Source organism: Panicum virgatum, chromosome 4N (genome assembly GCF_016808335.1).
Source record: "Panicum virgatum strain AP13 chromosome 4N, P.virgatum_v5, whole genome shotgun sequence".
Classification (NCBI taxonomy): domain Eukaryota; kingdom Viridiplantae; phylum Streptophyta; class Magnoliopsida; order Poales; family Poaceae; genus Panicum; species Panicum virgatum.
This window is the reverse complement of record NC_053148.1, coordinates 7051907-7072610: the sequence shown is the minus strand read 5'-3', so window position 1 is coordinate 7072610 and position 20704 is coordinate 7051907. Positions and strand designations below refer to the sequence as shown.

General features: G+C 45.2%; 4 protein-coding genes across 9 annotated transcripts; 2 read left to right on the top strand and 2 right to left on the bottom strand.

The window, feature by feature from the left end:
• Nucleotides 1–1284: 1284 nt before the first annotated feature.
• LOC120669751 (glutamate receptor 2.8-like) lies at nt 1285–6170 on the top strand. 4 transcript variants are annotated; one of them, XM_039949599.1, is made up of 5 exons: nt 1285–1708; nt 3212–4461; nt 4552–4864; nt 4939–5345; nt 5430–6170. In XM_039949599.1, exons 2-5 carry the CDS (start codon nt 3430–3432, stop codon nt 5811–5813), a joined length of 2136 nt encoding a protein of 711 aa, XP_039805533.1. In that variant the 5' UTR covers nt 1285–1708; nt 3212–3429; the 3' UTR covers nt 5814–6170. The 4 variants fall into 4 exon arrangements, with proteins under 4 accessions (XP_039805533.1, XP_039805532.1, XP_039805530.1 ...); XM_039949598.1 differs by having other exon boundaries at nt 1300–4461; nt 5430–5598; nt 5711–6170; XM_039949597.1 differs by having other exon boundaries at nt 1301–2043.
• Nucleotides 6171–6782: 612 nt separating this feature from the next.
• Nucleotides 6783–12130, bottom strand: LOC120671623 (cyclic nucleotide-gated ion channel 17-like). Its single transcript, XM_039952012.1, has 7 exons — nt 11741–12130; nt 10019–10514; nt 9472–9684; nt 9054–9340; nt 8706–8817; nt 8139–8375; nt 6783–7983 (listed from the first exon to the last, which is right to left on the bottom strand). The coding sequence occupies exons 1-7, from the start codon at nt 11800–11802 to the stop codon at nt 7342–7344; spliced, it is 2049 nt and encodes a 682-aa protein (XP_039807946.1). The 5' UTR covers nt 11803–12130; the 3' UTR covers nt 6783–7341.
• A 1656-nt stretch (nt 12131–13786) lies between these two features.
• On the bottom strand, nt 13787–17385 carry LOC120671624 (serine/arginine-rich splicing factor RSZ21A-like). 3 transcript variants are annotated; one of them, XR_005673726.1, is made up of 8 exons: nt 17231–17385; nt 16858–16959; nt 16431–16519; nt 15532–15766; nt 14960–15073; nt 14766–14889; nt 14457–14645; nt 13787–14388 (listed from the first exon to the last, which is right to left on the bottom strand). XR_005673726.1 is itself a non-coding variant. In XM_039952013.1 (6 exons), the coding sequence occupies exons 2-6, from the start codon at nt 16944–16946 to the stop codon at nt 14868–14870; spliced, it is 549 nt and encodes a 182-aa protein (XP_039807947.1). In that variant the 5' UTR covers nt 16947–16959; nt 17231–17385; the 3' UTR covers nt 14573–14867. The 3 variants fall into 3 exon arrangements, 1 of the variants encoding a protein (XP_039807947.1); XR_005673725.1 differs by having other exon boundaries at nt 13787–14645; XM_039952013.1 differs by lacking the exon at nt 13787–14388 and having other exon boundaries at nt 14573–14889.
• Nucleotides 17386–18103: 718 nt separating this feature from the next.
• LOC120670949 (UDP-glycosyltransferase 73B5-like) lies at nt 18104–20007 on the top strand. Its single transcript, XM_039951139.1, has one exon. The coding sequence runs from the start codon at nt 18176–18178 to the stop codon at nt 19688–19690; it is 1515 nt and encodes a 504-aa protein (XP_039807073.1). The 5' UTR covers nt 18104–18175; the 3' UTR covers nt 19691–20007.
• Nucleotides 20008–20704: the final 697 nt, after the last annotated feature.

The window sequence follows — 20704 nt, the reverse complement described above, 5'->3', positions numbered from 1 at the left end:
TTACGAAACTACATTTCAGATGAATCTACTTACATCGCTTTCATATTTTCAAACTGAACCCAAAAAAATTATTTACAGTCAAAGTTTAAAATGTTTGAATTAAAACGAACTCAAAATGACTTCATTTACAATATGAAGGGAGTACCTGATGGTTCAACAAGTGGCACGTAAGAAACTTTTTTCTCAATGTTGATGACAGTTTTTAACGTGATTCCAAAACATTTGAATTTTACTTAAGCTTTATGTTAACTTGCACATTTTTTGAACTTAATCAAAAATTTTAGTTTAGTAGTACATGGTTTCTAAACAACCTCAATAGCCCAAGAGCTCCTCGATTGCACATCTTCACGTCTATCTACTTTAACATTTGCCAAGTTGGGCAAAGTGTATTATGAAAAAATATTAGAGGCACGACAACATTGCTAGACCAGTAATGCATGAGCACAACTTAATAGCAACAACTTACATGAAACAACTATGTAGCATGTCGATCATTTGTTGATGGCCAAGAGCTAAAGAATTTTAGAAGTGGAGAACCAACCGATGATACAACCACTATGGAGTGATGATGCTAGATCTAGAACAAAGCAACTTTAAAATAGTGTTCAACAAAAGGTAATAACGTGCACTATCAGCGATACATATCTTCGATTGTCGAGGTATAGAGGACAAAGATTGTTGGGAGCATAATGGAGATAGCTATATGCCTAAGATAATATTAGAGCATGCATTACTGGGCTATACAATGAGTGGTTGGAGAATAATGAAAAGAAAGCATTTTATACTTCTGGTGGTATAGATATTGAACCACTTACCTGAATCTTCTCCTAGTCTAGGATAATTTATTTATTATGCCCAGTAATGAGAACACCTAGAAAAATTGTACATCACATTTTTTAAAGAAGTATTTATATCAAAATAAGTATATAGATATTTAGCTAGTCTTAGTAAATCTCCAAAAGATATGTTCTATAAAAAACATTTATTTTCCTTCTAAATTATTATCCAAAACTACACCACAAAATATAATAAAGAAAAAAAAGATTGCACCCGTGTCTGGACCATTAGAACAAAATAATTATTAGAAAGATACAACTAAAAAAATATTTGCATTTATTTTGTTCTAAAGTAAAAAAAATCCAAATTTTTCGGAAAAAAACTAGGTACCCTATTTATGCTGGCTTTTATATCATTTTCGCGTGTGAAACTCTAATATTTGTTGTGTAGTAGTAATGGTCCAACTTTGTTTGCTTTTATACCCGCAAAAAAACTTTATCTGTTTGTTTGTTCTTTTTGCACAAAATAACCTTCCAGACTCGGTCGGAGCTTGGCCCTGCCGCCGCGGCACCGAGGCGGCTCTGTGAGTCTGGGGCTCACCGCCGCCGCCACCACCGAGCCCGCGAGGCCGCGACCCCTGCCTCCGCCCTTTGAGCGCCCTTCTGGGGTAGCACCGGAGCCTATCGGCTGCTGCGCTCAGCTGCTGCTCTCAGCGCCCATCTGACGGGATGCATGCCGTGCACGCCCAATAGTCCCGTAGTTCCTTCGGGCCGATCTCAATGGCGCCGTCGCCGCCCCCAATAGTCCTGTATCGAGGCTAATGCCCACTCCTCCTAAACCAGGATGCATCTGCCTCCTGGTTGAGCTCTGCCGGGGGCTCGTCCCCCTTTCCCTGAATTGGTGACTCGTGAGTGGAACCCCGAAGGAAAAGGTACGTGCTTCTTTCGAGCAATTGGATCGATTCACATACAACGTGATCTACCAAGTGAAGGAGCAGGGGCATGATTTCACGTGATAGGGAAATAGGAAAATCAAAGAAAAGATGGCAATGTCATGTACTCATGTCATGTCTAAGGTTTGAGAAACTAACAGCAGCAGTTGGAGTGCCAGTTATCAAATTGGTGTGGTTCTTAGTTACAAAAAGAGTTAATAGAGGGGCAGTGAGCTACTGAGCTTTGATACATTTCATTGGAGAAGTGGTAAAGAACCATTGCAAAAGGGAAGTAGAGAACAGAAAAGGATTGAAAGGAGAACCAAGTATGGAAGGTAAGCAAGGAAGTATGTGCAGAGGCACAAGCCCCAGACTGCTGTCAGTACACTATAATCTCATAACATATTTAGCTCCAGTTTGCACCCACCCCGTCCATTTCATCCTTGAGTAGTGGTCTTAAATCAAGCATCCATCATTTTTTGGCTTGAATAAAAAGCCCTTCCACTATCAGAGCACTAGGACGATTAAGTCTGATATAACTTGGGCTTGGTTTTCTTATACTTTGTTGAGTATCCCAGGCAGCCCACTAATCTTCAAAGTTTGTGTTTCAGTTTAGCTTGTTAAGCCATCCTAGAATCATCCAATTCCACATACTTACATTTGGAGTTTCTTCAATGAGCTATATTTTGTTTAGTTGTCTATGGCACAACATATTGATTGATACCACCAAGCCAAGGCATCAACTCTGCACCCTATGCTAGATATCTTATCTCTGCTCCAAGTGTTCTATTGTAGAGTTTAATACACCGTTCATCTTTTTCTTTGGTATCACTGGAATCGCTGTTGTGGCAGAGCTTCTTTGTGGTTAAGGTGGCATAGCACCCCCCCCCCTCCTCTGTTTGTGAAGGCAATAGCTAATTTCGCTACTTAAAGCAATTGCTCTATGTATGCTAATCCGCTCTTGTTGGCCCCACTCAAGTCCTTGGCAAGCTCTGCCACTGTTTATATACAGCTCCATTAGCCGTTTGCCCTGCCTAGAAGCAGGCTGTTTTGCCATCCCTGGTAGAAGTGGACTTTGGATATTGAATTCTACGTGCTTGGATAGAGTATAATAGACCGTAGGCACATCTAACTGATAATATGTAAGGGCGTACCCAGTGCCGTAGGCTTCCCGCACTGTGCGGGGTCTGGGGAAGGGTTGTTTTTAAGCCCAAGCCTTACCCACACAAATGTGCAGAGGCTGGGGCTCGAACCCGGGACCTTCCGGTTACAGACGGTAGGCTCTACCGCTGCACCAGGCCCGCCCTTCTAACTGATAATATGTAAGAAACTACTAATTAGAATTGACCAAGTTCTTTAGGCTTCAGTATATCAGCTCTGCTAACATGCTGTAATTGTCAGCAAACCATAGTTCAGGGAAACAGCAAGTTTGATGCATATCTGATTTTGGTCAACATTGAATGTCACTAATGTATACTGTGCTGTGTGCTGATGTGCTTGCAGCCGATGATCTAATCAGAAACGATAAGGTGCAAGCAATTATTGGGCCTCTGACTTCAGCAGAAGCTGAATACATTGCTTACCTTGGGAATCGCACACTCACTCCAATCCTCTCACTCGCTCCAGTTTCTGCAGCATTAGCACCATCATTAACACCATTCTTTCTGCATACTGCACCCATTGCCTCCTCTCAGGCCAAGTTGATTGCTGCCATCCTTGATATGTTCAAATGGCGGACAGCCAGCTTAATCTATGAAGACTCAACATATGGAGCTGGCATTACCCCAGAGCTTGTATACATCCTTCAGGGTTACAACACTCGGGTTACAGATAGTTTAGCTTTGCCCATTGATGCAACTGAGAGCTACCTGGACACATTATTATACCACCTCAAGGAGAATTCCACACGGGTATTTATTGTGCACATGCTCCCAGACCTTGCTGCTCGTGTCTTCCACCGGGCCAGTGTTGCCAATATGATGTCTGATGGTTATGTCTGGATAGCCACCGCCGGTATTGGCAGTGCAGTGGACAGCCTTGGTCCTGACAGGTTTCATGACATGCAAGGGGTTGTCACCTTCCGACCTTATGTCCCGGCAACTGACCGTGTGATGAACTTCACTGTAAGGTTCAAGGAGAGGTTCCTGCTGGAGAATTCGGGCATTCGAGATGTGCCTAACCCAAGTGTGCCTCTGCTCTGGGCGTATGATACAGCATGGTCTCTTGCTGCAGCAATCAATAAATACAGTGTGTCCAGCTCAACACCTGGAACTGGAAGAACACTTCTAGGTGCAGTGCTCAACACAACATTTGATGGGTTGGCTGGGAGGTTCAGGCTTGTAAATGGCCAATTGCAGCTATCAACATATGAGGTTGTTAACATCATCGGTAAAAGTGCAAGGACAGTTGGGTTCTGGACACCTGAATCTGGGATCTTCAAGAATTTAAAGGCCACCAATGAGAAAGGGATCAAACAAATCCTCTGGCCAGGTGATCTAGCAATTGCTCCAAGTGGGTGGAGCATGTCTTCAACAGGAAGGCCGCTTCGTATTGCAGTACCTTCAAGGCTTGGGTTCAATCAGCTTGTGGAGGTTTCCTACAGCCTGAGAACCAACACTTCTTTCGTCACAGGTTACTGCATCGATGTTTTCGATGCGCTGGTGAAGAACCTACCCTATCCGGTGGCCTACCAATATGTGCCATCTACTATTTACAGCAGTTATGAAGAACTTCTCAGTCTGGTGTTTGAAAAGGTTAGTGCAGACATGATAAATATTCTTAATATGGCCATTAGAAAATTTGAAGTGATTTCTGTGAACAATAACTGGCAGTGACTGTTGCAGAAAGCTGATGTCATGGTTGGTGACACGACGATTTCGATGAGCAGGATGAATAAGGTGGCCTTCACAATGCCCTTCACCGACACAGGGCTGTCGATGATCGTTGTACTGAAGAAAGATTCGAGCGGGAGCATGTGGATCTTTCTACAGCCACTGACTAGTACCCTCTGGATCACCAGCCTTGCCTTCTTCTTCTTAACAGGTTTTGTTGTGTGGGCAATTGAGCACCGAATAAACCCTGAATTCCATGGCACACCTTGGCAACAATTTGGCATCATTTTCTACTTTGCCTTCTCGACTCTTGTCTTCTCCCACAGTAAGTATTTCCTCCATGTTCGCTGCTAAAGAGGATTGATTAAATCATTACCTATTATAACTTGTTGATTTTAGAGGAGAAGCTGGAGAGCAACCTATCAAGATTTGTGGTGATCGTATGGGTATTCGTCGTGCTTATCTTGACCTCAAGCTATACAGCGAGTTTGACATCAATGCTGACAGTCCAGCGACTCCAGCCAACTGTGACTAGCGTGCAAGATCTTCTAAGAAATGGTGACCGTGTGGGGTACCAAAATGGTTCTATTGTCAAGTATTGGCTGGAGGAAATGGGCTTCCACAAGAAGGACTTGCTGGGTTATGTCGAAGTAGAGGAGTATGCTGAGGCCCTCCAAAGGGGATCAGGCAACGGAGGGGTCTCTGCAATAGTTGACGAAGTCCCCTACCTGAAGATATTCCTGTCAAAGTACTGTGAAGGTTACACCATGGTTGGCCCAACCTACAAGTTGGGAGGCTTTGGATTTGTAAGCCCTTTCCACAAATCAATGTGATATTTCATGTACTGTGAAAAAGCTGGATTGGATTTGATTTGCGATACATTGTTTTAGGCTTTTCCAATAGGGTCACCCATGGCGCACGATGTATCACAGGCCATCATGACACCCGCAGTGCAGCAGGAGATGGCGTGGATAGAGAGGAAATGGTTCGGTGACCCAGGAGCCTGTGAGAGCAAGAGCGGCGGCATCAACTCGTTCAGGCTCAGCTTCAGCAACTTTGGTGGGCTGTTCCTCATTACTGGCATGACCTCTGGTCTTGCCCTTCTCATAAGCCTTAGCATCTTCGTTTACCAGGAGCGAGACAAGCTCAGGGCTGCATTGTCTCGCACCAGGTCGATGTCGCTGCAGAGGCTGCACACATGGCTTGAACGCCTTGGCAGCACCGAGCACACCAAGTCAACCATCAATCATCAAGAAGCAGATAGGCGAGTATGAGAGGGATGGCCGCTGGTCAAATCTGCTTCAGGAAGATGGTTGAATGGATGCTGGCAACGGGGTCAACAAGTAGGGGGTGGAAGGAAAGCAACCATACTGCACCCTTTTGTTAGAGAACTTGCTTCTTTTCTTGATCCAATGGCAGCTGATACATAGTTCTATTTGCTGGATGAACTTGCTTCTTTGTTGATCTTAGTTGATAGTAATATAGGATTCTGTTGTAAGCTAGCCTTTTGTGCTTCATTGAACAAGGTGTGCTGCTAAGTGCTAACCAAAGACAATTATTAGGAGGAACTGGAATTGTGCAATCTGCTACATTTGTCCTATGATGGAAATATACGGCATCTATTCTTTGAATTTGTAGTAGCAGTAGTTTAGTTCTAGTGGCACAATGCGTTGACTGTACCCAACTTTCAGTTCAATTTATGCTTAAGATTCTATTACACAAAAATAATCAGCTCACCCTGAGTTGATCCAGAAGCTGATTGAGAGATCGTGGCGCCAGGAACTGTTCGCGAAGCAGGATAGATTTCTTGAGCACTTCGTCAAGAAACAGTCCTGTTTACTTCCTTTGTGGCTTTGTCGCTGAATCGCTGATCCTTCTGTCTGCCCGGTTGAATACTCCTGACGTGAGTTCGTCTAGCTTGAACTATGTTTTCTATTGTTCAGGCAATGGGGAAAAGGAAGAAGTTCATTTTTCTATCGTTCTGGTTTTCATAGTCTGGCAGTGGTAATCAAAGATATCTGGTTTTCAAGTTTGATGGCCAAAATTGGACGCTGTTAATAGTTGGATGATACTAAAAAAATAACACCCCGCCTCCCCTCGTTTACTGCCCGATGCTACTTCGGGTTGCCGAGGATTCATGCCTATTCGTTGCTCTGGTTTTCCGTTTTCACAACGTTAGTGTTGCGTACTTTTATCACCTTGTTGACTTCCCCACTCAACTGGAACAAAATCAGGAAGTAAAATACATAAATAAAAAGAATCTGCACATTGTTTCATTCTTGTTAATCTGACCACAAATTTTACAACGAATAACCAAGCCGGGTATGGTGTTACAGGTCTAAAACAAACAATTAACGCTGCAATTTACACACTTAAAAAAAAAGAATAGTTGAAGCCCTGGCCAAGGGACGCAAATCCTGCTCGGCCAGCCAACACAGCAATCTTCCACTCGAAGGTGAGGTCCCTATTGCACAAGCACAACTATATCTGTACGTACAGTATGAACAATCGGTTGAATGCATATCCAATGAAAATGCGCTACGGATAAGTTACTTCACAACATAACAGTCTTCTCTTCTCATTTCTTTCAAACACCGAAACCCTGACTACCCAGCTTCTTAGCTGTTTCGCCTATATTAGTTGGTGCCCAGATGTTAGAAAGTTTTATCCACAATAGTAACTTGTCAGCCTGAAACCAGTGCGTGTTTGCAGGAAGACCAACGAGGTAGGATCTGTTCACAGCAGAAACAGCCATCTTGCCCTTACCAAATAATGTATGTGTATCAGCTACGCAGCTATCCCTCACTCGTCATGCTCTGCTGAGAAGTCCGGCTCAGAAGGCTTCCTGAACTTAGGGAGTTCCTTGATGATGCTGACTCCTCTCATGAGTTTGAGATTCTGTTCCTGGGAGGCATCGTCTTCATTAAATGTCATGGAGGAGAACGACTCCCTCATCCTCAGGTCCTTGGCCATCTTCCGCCTCTTGTGGCGGCGCCAAGCATGCTGGATAAAGCACGCAGCCCAGGTCCTCCAGTGGTGAGAGTAGTACCTGAATGTGTGCTGCAGCTTCCTGCTGTGGAGGCGCCTGAATTGGCTGGCGACAAACCTGAGGTCCTCTGCTCGAAGAGCAAACGCTTCCACTTCAAGAATCGCCTTAACTGTTCGAGTGGATGATGGCAGGTTGACAGTAGGCTTGGGGACGAGAGCCCATCCAAGGAGCTCTTCGCCGCAGAAATCACCAGGTTTGAGAGTGATTGAATTGAAGAAACCCGTCCTGCCACCATCTGTGGTGGAGCTTTCCAGCTTACCACGAATGATAAATAGCATCTCAGTCACTAGGTCTCCTTCACGGACAATATATGTTCCCTCTGTGCTCAAGGAGGATACAAGACGCTCACATATGGCGTCTAGAAGCTGATCGTCCATCTGGGAAAAAAGTGGGACCTGCAGGATTGCAATATAAAAGGTTAATAATATACTCGGACATAAGAAATCCGCTAGGTTATGAATTCTCCATGAAACTCCTAAGAGATATATGCCAGCTAACACTATCATCTATGTTTGCTAGCCAAAACTGAGACAGTAGTAAGCTAATTTACCCGACGAACAAGATACAAGCAAAGGTGGCGCTTGATGTCACGGCAAAGATCTGCAGGCAGAGCCTTCAATATAGATTCTTCATCCACACCTCGAGTTGCAAGCCATTTGTAATGAATAAATCTTCTCACCCTCTCCCGTAATTCGTGGGGCAGTTGTCGATGTCTCATCCACTCTTCAGTATCTCTCTGCTTTAATCTCCACTCCTCAACCCTTGCAGTGATTGATTGCAGGTAGGTCTAGCAGATAACGAGATTTAATAAGCAGAATTTTCCTTGTAAAAGAACTGCTGGCATTACCCCTCAAAAACAAAATCTAACTAATACTTGGACATGATGGGATTGGGATTGGGGAGCTTATTCAGTATAATTAACTTGTTAAGATTTCAGTTTACCAACTTCGAGACAAGACAAAAGATTTGAAGATTTCAAACCACTATGACACTATCACACACACTTCTACAAATAAACATACAGTGCATGGGAAACTGTGAGCATATCAACACAAAAATCTCAGGTTTATATTCCTTAGTTTGCACGTGTAATCAGCAATAAGCTAGATAAAAGTACCTGGACATTTCCAATCAAATGTGCAAACAAGACAAGACCAACCACCGCCACGACTATAGCATACAGCGTCTCACCAAGATAGGTACTCACCAACAATGACTGGCCATAACAACTGTCCAAACATAGAGAGGGAAAGAATGGAGTGCCACAGAGTAATATTAGAAATGCACTATGATCATCATACTAAATTGTCAGTTTCACTGTTCTTATAATATCTTTGGGTTTCTTTCCCATGCATAACCCAGCGATAAACCCAAGCAATTAACAGATTACTATTTGAACTTCCTCGAGTAGTAAATAAACAGTCATGACTTTTTTCAGAGAACATTTGTTCAGATAAAGGCATACCTTAGATTCTGTAAGCCCCACCAAAGGCAATAGAAATACTTCTTCAGGAAGCTCTGATTAGGAGTTCTGTTGTATAACAATGACTCGAACATACCATAGTCATAATTGGGATTGTCAGTATTATTAGCATCACAGATAGAAAAGACTGAGGTTCCATTCCAATTCAGATCTTGTTGTACGCCACAGTCCATATACCTAGTCTCGCAATCAGTCTCATTATTGCAATACTTTTTCCAACATGTGATCTGGCGATCAAAGGCTAGCAGGTACCATAGTGCTCCTACAACCTGAAAGAAGAAAAGTACGTCATGAGAAGTTCCACCATAGAACAAAATGGTAGCACTCTAAAATTAATATGAAAAATTTCAAGATATGAAGTGACCAAGCACTGCAAGTATTACTGATCTAAGTATCATACATGGCTAGCAATCATATACAACAGAAGATTGTAGGCAGCTCCTTGCCAAGCAGTCTTTGCGAAAACTCCAGTAGTTTTGACTATTTTATTATTCAAGGAAACCATGAGGTATAATCTTATAATATACTGAACAAGAGCAACCAGAAGCAGTATGTCGTTGCTATGCTCAGACAAAGAATATTTGAGAGCTGGTATCACAGACCAAATGATGATCTGCAAGAAAGGAAAAAATAAGTATATCAGTTAGTCAGGTAACAGCCATAACTCGAACATCAGATATCAGACAGCTTCACCATCTACAGACTCTCAACTACAGTGCATAATATTTAAGGCTAAAAAACAGAGAAACCACGTTTCATGTTTGAAAAAAAAATCAGAAGCGAGTATGTGTGCATGCCTGGCAGAGGGCAATAGTAAATGAGAACAAAGAATTTATTTTGGTAACCCAAAGGCAGCCAATCAAAGAAAAAAAAAACAAGAACAAAGTATATACACAGCATATCATAAAGGCATTGCAGTTTTCAGTTCTGTAAAGGAACCAAGTTACCTGTGGAAAAGGCAATGAAGCCACTAAATCAACTATAAAGTCAGATCTCAGGTACTGCTTTGCGATTTCCTTCGGATCTGTGACAAGATCTCCTCGACCAAAAACCCCTAATTTTGAGCTCGGATTAACATAGGCTGTTCTGAACTTTATTATCATCTGTAGGACATAAAAGAGGTCGGCAATTGATCGAAAGACAGTAACGATGACGGTCAGGCGTCTATCCTTCCCAGCACAAGTGGTTGGGGCATAAAAGATTTTGGGCACATAGAAATACAGAGGGTCCATGAATAGAGCAATGAAGCATGATACACGGAAAACATAGGTCCATGTCAGGATGAAATCACTTGACGGATCAATAATTTTGTTGTACCATAAGTCATCTCCTGAAACAAAAATCTTGTTTTCCCCTGAACTTCCCAAGCCTAGCCTGCTAGCAGCTAGGCCTTGCTGCTTCTGGTGGATGGGTATAGTTGGTTTTGCCCTCTCATCACGGAACCTGGGAATGAGATAGAATTAGAATTGCCCTTTAGTAATCTCTATTTCTACTTATTTCTAAAGCAAGCAATAATTTCTTAGCCCGTCAATCGAAATCCTGATCTCTATCTCTGCTATTTCTAAAACAAGCAATAATCAATAATGTATGCATTAATCTTCAACCGTAGCAACGTACGGGCGTATTTTCTAGTAACAGTAACGATAGCATACTGGATGGTTCAGTAATCATTTAGGCTATCAGCGATGAGCCATCCATTCATAACCCATAAGCACAGCCAGAAATAAAATAATACTACTCAATAATGTATGCATTAATCTTCAACCGTAGCAATGTATGGGCGTATTTTCTAGTAACAGTAACGATAGCATACTGGATGGTTCAGTAATCATTTAGGCTATCAGCGATGAGCCATCCATTCATAACCCATAAGCACAGCCAGAAATAAAATAATACTACTCACACGAAAGATAAACTGTTATAATCAGTGAACAGATTAGTTCGAAAAAATGCTAGCAAATTAGTGGATCATCCAACATGATTTTTTAGTTATTTCGAGAAAAATAAAAGGGCATGGCTCCTTTTAGAAAAATAAATTATGCTAGCTTCGAATTCGAGGAACCAAAACAAAACACTCAATTCCAAGTTTCTCAAAGAAACCACGAGGACTGCAAAGCACGACACAACCAACTTAGGGTGTGTTTAGATCACTTTGCATTTTGCATTCACATTTTTGGAAGGGAATCTTCAACATTTAAAATATTAAATATAGACTAATCACAAAACTAATTACAGATCTCGTCTATAAACTACGAGATGAATCTAATGAGCCTAATTAATCCATCATTAGAGTATGTTTACTGTAGCAATTTAGTGCCTAATCACGTCCTGATTAGACTCATTAGATTCGTCTCGCAATTTACAGTCCATTTGTATAATGCGATTTATCTTTAAACTACATTTAGTACACCATACAAACGATTTACACAAATTTTGCATTTTGTGTTTTGGGACGGCAACCCCACCAAGAGCTCTTCCTGACAAACACCCTCGGAAAGCACGAAAATTCGTAGCAAAATTGCGCCTTTTCCCATGCTTTCGATCACCTCCGAGGCTCCAACAAACAACCCCAACGGCCCAACCCCAACCCCCCAAAAAAATCTCCAACCCCACGCGCAAAGACAACGGCAAACCAACACGGAAACACCGAGTCCTCGCGCTGTGCTCACCTGACGGTCCTCTGCCTCGTGAGCGCCATCTCATCCTCCACCTTCCTCGAACCGAACATCATGGAGTCAGGCCGCTACTCCGCCGCTACACTGACCCGCAGCTCGCCCAAGAAACCGCCTTCCTCGCTCATCCGGTGCCGGAGCAGCCGGACGCCGGTCCTTCGCCGGGAGAGGAGACCGGTCCTTCGCAGGGGGTGCTCGCTCGGACGCTGGGACTAACAGCCGCCCGCGCGGAGTTCGGGGAGGGGAGGGGAAGAGGAGACAGGGGAGGGAAGCGACAGGGAATGGAAGTTGGAAAGCGAGAACTGCTGGGGAGAAGACAGTGGACCGTGTCCATGCACTGGGTTGGACTTGACCGATTGCAGTTGGAGTCTCTGGAGAGGAGAAGAAAGTCCATGGTTGTTGCTAGAGGTAAATATGAAGATATTATTGTTGACCTTGTTACCAAGCTGCTGTAAAAATCACTAAAGGTCAGATTAAGATTTCAGATGCGAGGCACAATAATCTACATGCACGGCTATGGAGATGCTAAAAGTACAGTTCGGTTGTGTAATTTCTTAATTGTAATCTTAAAATACTGTCGTGTTGACTACAGTATCTCGGTTGGACCATTAAAATAGTTATAGCTAATGTTGTTTTGAAAAGTTCCAACACATTTCAATTTTTCTAATATTATGCATCCATTTTGTATTAGCAACTATAATTGTCAAAGTGATATATTTGTGATTGTGTAGATGTAAAAAACGGCATGCTTTTGTGACTAGGGTATTTTACGAGCACAATTATTAATACTATAGTTGTATTAAAACTCCTTACAACCTAGGGATTGCATAGTCTGAAGAAAACCACGAAGTTGGGATGACTCATCAAAATTCTTACGGTTAGTACAACGCACAGAAGGTTACGACACCATACAGTAGAAGTTGTGCTTAGGCATCCACTTCCGTGATAAGACGTCGACGCGGACAATATAGTAGAAGGGGTAATGCTACGAATCAGATATCCGATGTTTGTTCAGCGGTCATACGCTCGACACATATTACAAGAGACAAACACTAATGTTGCAATTTTTTTTCATATTTCATAATGGATGTTGCACGAAACATCGTATCAATATTGCGGTGGGAATTTGCACCCTCAATTCGGACGTTAGAATTATTTGTATATATGTTTTTCTGATGTTGCAAGTGTTGATTTCTGATATTACAACTTACAATTGTTATTTATTAATGTTACAACTGTTATTTATTAATGTTACAACTGTTATTTATTAATGTTACAATGGACCCTCCAAAAAAAATTCTGATCGGACATCTGGACTACCATATTTTAAGTTGTGTTTATAACGGAATGTTTATTTCACTTGCTTAGTTTGTTGTTCTCCTCTCACGCGTTTTGTTAGCTCAGTCGTTTATTCTTTGTCGTGGCACTTGAATACGTTGCACGTGTTATATACCCGTGTACAAACAGAGATATTCGGTTATACGTGTCATTGGATCGTATACTTCAGAAAAACACCATATTTTTTGTCAACGCTACAGCATGATGCACACAGGGAGGGAAAAAAGAAAGCACCCTTGTCATCCATGTTTGGCTCGGAGCCGAACGCCACCGGTGCAATCACCTAACCCACCACCCCTCTAGACCTGGACTTGCTCCTTTGCTTTGTTTTCCAGCAGTAAAGTTGCGTGTCGCATCTCGAACAGCTCACGCAAAATACGAGCAGCTACGCAAGCAAAGAGACGCGAAGGCGAAACCGTTGCTGAGCCGACCGTTGCCGTCTTGCCGAGACGCCTGATTCAGCAAGCCAACCACCTTCAAGACCTCGGAGATTGTAAGCAAGCGAACATGCTGGATTGCTGGACGACGTTGATACTCCCTCCATCCCAAATTATTAGTCCTTTTGGCTTATTCTAGGTGTGTAGATTTTGTTATGCACCTAAATATATATTATACCTAGATGCATAGCAAAATCAATGTATTTAGAAAATCCAAAACGACTAATAATTTGGAATACAACCACCATCAACAGCACGATAAACTGGATAAGAAACATGGAAGCGCAGATAGCAACCATGAGCTGCGCGGTCCGAATTCAGGGCGCAGACAGTTATCAAACTGTCAAACTGATGGTTACCAGAATGTATGTATCTACCATTTGTATAGATATCCAATAGCATCCGATATTCTACCATCTTTAGTCCCAACATTTAACCTATCCAACAGGATTAGAAGCTAAAGATAATATATTATCTGCAAAAATAACCACAAAATGACAGCATATGATGGGCGTAGGATTCAGCTTCACCGCGGGCTCTAATGAAGAACATCAATCAGAAGGCGCTCGTAGAAGGCATCTATGAAGAATGTCAATCAGGGTGCAGTGACGGAGGCAGAAGGCGAGGAAGACTTCTTTTGCTGAATGCAACAGTCTTCCTCTGTTGAAGGCAGGCAACGTGTGGTGGCAAGTGGCAAACGTGGAGCAAAGCCAGAAGTCGACTCAATGTAGCACTCGGCCTGGTCAGTTAACTTTCTGGCACTCACTTACCTTGGTTCTCTGAAGCAAGTGATGCGCAGGTGAGTCATCCATCTAAACACTGCAGTTCCTGAATCAGGAGCGGTTTACGGTGACCCAGCCTACGGAGAAACTTACCAGATGCTGCATTTGTCAGCACAATCAAACCTTACCAAATGGTATGAGAAGGAAGATCATTACTGCTTTGCGATGCGCAGCATCTTCAACGAGGCAAATGGATCACGAAGAGGAGCTGTAGGCAGATAACATGCAGCATTTGTCTGAATGAAGCATGCGAGGGCGTGCGAAGAATGAAGAGCGCAGAACAAAACCATGAAGACATTACTGAGCCGTAGTCGGCCGAGTCGTTTAAGCAGTGCAGGACGATGCCTTTATACCACACAAGAAAAGACAGCTGGTCTTAGTTCAATAGATACACCCACCAATATGTTTTACTACTGATTATAAAGTAAACACAGGCATAATAAGATAGATAAAAGTTATGAGAACCTTAACCAAAAGTCAAGCAGTCTGCGATGGATCTTTCAAGTAGGTTATTGATCATAGATGATGGGCCAAAGAGCAATATCTGTCACAGACAAATATCTGGCTCTAGCTCCTGCTGCGGCGGTATCTGGCAATAGTGAAACTGCATCAATATTTCAGTGCCTAAGAATTAAAAAGGTAACTAAAATCTGCCTTACCCGTTAGGAGACGTCTCCCGTGCACGGTGTGGTGACCTGCTATAGCTGCGTCCACGAGCTGGGGCTGGTGACACGCTACGACGCCTTGGAGAGCGTGTTGCAGGACTGTAGCTTCTGTTTGCATAGATAATGTTTTCATCAGATCAATTGTTTCACTATGCAACTTACGTTAGACGTCCAGGGGGCAAGCACATATTTGTATAGTAAAGTAATGTAAATAAGAGTATGGATTTTATTTTTGCTGGTTCAATACACAAATCTACTAGCATTCATCACTCAAACCCCACATAGCCCGGAGGATGTGGAATTGTTGATGAAGGTGAAAGAGGTCAGAATAAAATTTAAAAGCTCCCCTAGAGAGCATGATCCACATGCATTTCCACTAAAAAAAGAACAAACTAGACACTGTCATTATGTGTGAAGATCCAAAATGATGGAAGAAAAACTGAAGTAGGTTGGCAACAAGATATAGATTATACTCATTATAGCAATGGATATGTACTGATATACATAAAGAGTCAGTGAAGCAGGGGCAAAATAAGTTAACAGTATGCAGCATTGATTCCAGTTACCTTCTTCCATAACTTGGACTCCGTCGGTATCTGGGGCTGCGGCTGCGGCTGCGGCTCCTGCTTCGGCGCCTTCCACTGCCTAGACCTCCAGAACCAATCCTCAAACGACACTCACGAGCAAAGTGCCCAGTCTCACCACACTCGTAGCACTTAGACTCAGACCCACCATACCGATCACGACCACCACGACCACTGCTGGCACTACGTGATAGCTCAACTCTCCATCCATTCTTGCCTATAAATAAAACCATAATACAAGAGGTATCATTAGCTTTACAAGGATTGAAACATCAGTAGAGGACCATATACACACAAATATACAAATCCTCAACTACAAAATAAGGCTGGCAGGAATGTAATCCCTGAAACTAAAAAGTATGCTAACAAAAAATCAAATAATTTGAACTCAATCATATATTACTTCATACAACTCCATTAGGAGTTTAGGAGATCAACATGGCCTTCAATTTGACACTTTGACTATAAATATTTATAGAAACAATATTCACTTAGAAAGAAGGGTCATAAGCTATGAAAGTTTGTTTCTATGATAAATATAGTGGCCCAAATCTTTTGTTGTTAATCTCTGTGAAATTTTAAATACTGGTGGCCATACATTTCACTTATCTGTGATCAGAAAACGCATTTGTAATGTTTCCTACTTTCCCATACCTATAATGGTCAGCATCTGATTGAACAAATAGGCAACTATGACCATTTATCCAAAACCAAAATCATAATTCCATAGAAAATCAAGATGTAATTTAACAGTAATTCATATTCCTCACAAAAAAACACAAGAACACATATAGCCTTCACCAAATGACAGTAGACTGAAATGGAGGCCATATACATCTAACAGAACATGCTGAGAAAGGTTTAACATGTTCACGGCATACCATCAAGATCACGGATTGCATCCTCAGCATCCCTCTTGTCATCAAAATCAATAAATGCAAAGCCAGGTGGTTTCCGAGCAACCCAAACACTGCATCCACAAATAAAATAAAAAAATGTATCAGAAATCATTAGCATCAAGAAGCATATATGGTTAAATACGCGCACGTAATGTTCATGATCCAGAAAATTGCAAAAAGTACTAGGGACATTACAGATCCAGAACATCATGTTCTTTGGTGTTCAGAAAACAGACCACAACTTTCAGTTTGTCCAGATAAGCTAACCTAAGATCATCCCTGGTGAATTTTTTAAAAGATTACACCATGTAAGGGTCTAGCAAACAAATAGTTGTCCTTCCCTTATGAATTCTAAGAGGCGCTAAACCAATCAAACAGAGATGAGAAGATCTGGGGCGAGAGCACCGACCTCCGAAGAACTCCAAAGGTGCGGAACTCGTCCTCGAGCTCCCGTGCCGTCACCCGAGGATCCAGGTTCCCGACGTACAAGCGGGCCATCGCAGCCGATCACCTGCAAACCATCCGCCGCAAGGCGACACCGTGACCAATCAGATTTCCGCGAAGTCAGCGAGAAAAATGCAGAGGACGATTGCGCCAGGCAAAATCAAACGACCAAATCGCTCGGATCCAGCCGAAAATTATCGGATCTACAGCTCGAAAACAAAATCAGCCGCGGCATGCGACGCGGCGAGCACGAATCCACCAGATCTAGGGCTTAGTGGGTAAAAAAACAAAGAACAGGAGGAGGGTCAAGGGTGGGGGGAGAGAATTCGGAAGCTCACCTTCTCCTATCTGCCTCCTCCGGAAGCGCGACGGCGGAGCGGGTCGAGGGTGGGGAGACTGCTGGCGGCGACGGCCTGGCGGATGGGGCGGGGTAGCGTCGCGGCGCGGAGAGAAGGCGAGGATTGATGAATCGCCGTTGCGGACTGGTTATTAAGGCCGCACGGTTCTTGTGGGCTGGGCTTGCTTTTTTTAAAAAAAAAAAGTATGTGCTTGCTTAGTTGGGCTAACCTATGAATCAAAAAAAAAGTTGGGCTAACCTACCGAGACTGGGCTGGGCTGGGCTGGGCTTTGAAGTAGTATCTGCTTGGTTCTCTCTTCTCTTCCGCAATCGAGAGTCCCTGGGATTACTAATCTTCCTTCAAAACCTTCTCATAAAAAAAACTAATCTTCCTTCAAAAAAAAACTACTGGGATAAATAATGTATAGGATGCAAAACTGTACTATGTATAGACTAAGTTTTGTCCTTATCAGTATAATGAAAAATGAATTGCTGGATTAACATAGCCACAACTTAGATTAGACAAAGCGTGGTTTGATACAAAAATATAGCCAACGAATTCTTGGCAAAGTTTAGTCAAAGAAATGAGTGTATGATGTGCAGGTCAAGGGTTAGAAAGTATTGCTTGCCACAGTTATGATTTATGGTAGTTAACCAAACTCTAATCCAAATAAATTATAGGTTGATTAAGTTTAGACGAGACAATACTAAGACCAAACCAAACTTTCTTGGTATATAGGAACCTTTCAATTTTCAATGCAATGACGGTACACAAATATCTCGTATTCATCGTATATTGCACAGCAATTCAACATGTGCATCATCTACCGTCACGTCGACATCATCATCAATAGTCATCCCGCGCACAGGACACGAGAAGGTCCCGTCACCCGCAGCCTAGATAGACCGCCATCTCCACTCCACTACTGTAGAGGAACTACTCCCCATGGCCACCGCTGAAGCCGCGCGTCCTGCCGCCCCGGCCGGTTTCGGCCGCGACCACGTCGTCGTGTTCCCGTTCATGGCCAAGGGCCACACGATCCCGCTCCTCCACCTCGCCTCGGCGCTCGCCGCGCGCCACGGGGACGGCGGCGGCCTCCGCGTCACGGTGCTCACCACGCCGGGCAACCTCGCCTTCGCGCGCCGCCGCGTCCCGGCGCACGTCAGCCTCGTCGCGCTCCCGTTCCCCGCGCACCCGGAGCTGCCACCCGGCGTCGAGTCCACCGACGCGCTCCCCTCGCACTCGCTCTTCCCGGCGTTCCTCCGCGCCACGGCGATGCTCCGGGAGCCCTTCGCGGGGTACCTGGCCTCCCTGCCCGCGCCGCCGCTGGCGCTCGTCTCCGACTTCTTCCTAGGGTTCACGCAGCGCGTGGCCAGCGACGCCGGCGTCCGCCGCATCACGTTCCACGGCATGTCGGCCTTCTCGCTGGCGCTCTGCTTCTCCCTCGCCAAGCGCTCGCCCCCGGCCGCCGGGAGCGTCGAGGACGGCGCCCCGTTCCCCGTCCCGGGGTTCCCGGAGGGCTTCACGATCACCAAGGACGAGGTCCCGCACGCCGTGGCGCAGGCGGCCGACCTCGACGACCCCGTGACACGGTTCTTGCTCGAGGAGGTCCGCGACTGGGACTACCGCAGCTGGGGCGTCCTGGTGAACAGCTTCGACGCGCTGGACGGGGACTACGCCGCGATCCTCGAGTCGTTCTACCTCCCGGGGGCGCGTGCATGGCTCGTCGGCCCGCTGTTCCTCGCCGCCGGCGAGTCGCAGGAAGAGGACGGCGACGACGACCCGGAAGGGTGCCTCCCGTGGCTGGACGAGCGGGCGACGAAGCGGCCCGGGTCGGTGGTGTACGTGTCGTTCGGCACGCATGTCCACGTCAGCGCCGCGCAACTCGACGAGCTCGCGCACGGGCTGGTGGGCTCCGGCCACGCCTTCCTCTGGGCCGTCCGGACCTTCGACGCGTGGTCGCCGCCGGTGGACGCGGGGCCCGAGGGGAAGATCGCCAGGGGCTGGGTCCCGCAGCGCCGCGTGCTGGCGCACCCGGCGGTGGGAGGGTTCGTGAGCCACTGCGGCTGGAACTCCGTGCTGGAGAGCCTCGCCGCGGGGCGGCCGATGCTGGCGTGGCCCGTGATGGCGGAGCAGGCCGCGAACGCGAAGCACGTGGCGGACGTCCTCGGCGCCGGCGTCCGCGCGGGGGTGAAGGCCGGCGCCAACGCGCCGCCGGAGCTGGTCGGCAGGGCGCGGGTGGCCGGGAAGGTCCGGGAGCTGATGGACGGCGGCGGCGAGGCCGGGCGGGGGATGCGCGCCAGGGCCGAGCGCGTCGGGGAGGCGGCGCGGGCGGCCGTCGGAGACGGCGGCACGTCGCGGCTGGCGCTGCGGCGGCTGGTGGACGAGCTGCAGCGGAGCTACGGCGGCGGCGACGGCGGGCAGCGGGAGGCGGCGGCAAGCGCCAAACCGAGCGTGTGACAGCGGCCCACAGGGTGATCAATAAAGAGTCAAAGACATCAACATTAGTCATTAGTGTGAGCTTTTGGTTGTGTTGTTGTCCTGATGTCACGTAGTTTCTTCGATTTCGATGGGCTTGTCGCCTTGTCGTTGGCTGAGCGAGCAGTTGATCTGCTTGTGTGTTAGTGCAGGAGCATCTCCCGGCGAGAGATGGCGGACTGGAGGTGTGAAACTAGCATTTGTGTCGTCTACTATACGGTCGAACTCCAACCCAACGTCCCGATGTTTGCATCCCATCGTTCATAGTCAATGAAAATAAAGATGGATCTACTTGCATCCGTGGAGCTCGCCACTTGAGAAGGTGCAGAGGGATGCTGAGCTCAGGTGGACACGAAGAGCACGGGAGAGCCGCACGCTGCAGAAAACGGATTAGCTATAGCTAGCCAGTAGCCATCATCCAAGGAGTCATACGTGTACCTAGTAGCTAAGTTGTCAGACAATCATATTTTCCAAAATCATATGTCCAAATTAAAATCTAACTGCACCACTATGTTCCTTGCGATGAAATTTTGAAAATAAGATCACACTTGGATGCGGTTTTTTGTGCGGAATATTTTTTGAATGTGAAATATTTTTTTAAAGATAGAACAATTGTTCAATAGTATAAAAAATGTTGCGCCTTATGTGATGATTTGACAGTCACACGTATGACTCCTAATATTTCAATCATCCACCGTGTCGCAGGTAGGGTTAACGTTACCGACCGATCCGGCCAAACCGGCGCGGTCCGGTACTGGTATACCGGTCCGGTTTGACCGGAAACCGGTCCAAACCGGTTGAATTCAAATTTGAATTCAAAAGCCGTAGTGCAACCAGTTCGGACCGATTTACCGGTCGGTTAGACCGGTTTACCGGCCGGTTTGGCCGGTATACCGCTAGTTTAATTATATTTTCCGACGGTTAAAAGTGGTTCCCCGGTGTGAAAGAAAAGGAAATTTCGGCATGAGCTATGCACATATTAATGTAAATGACCAC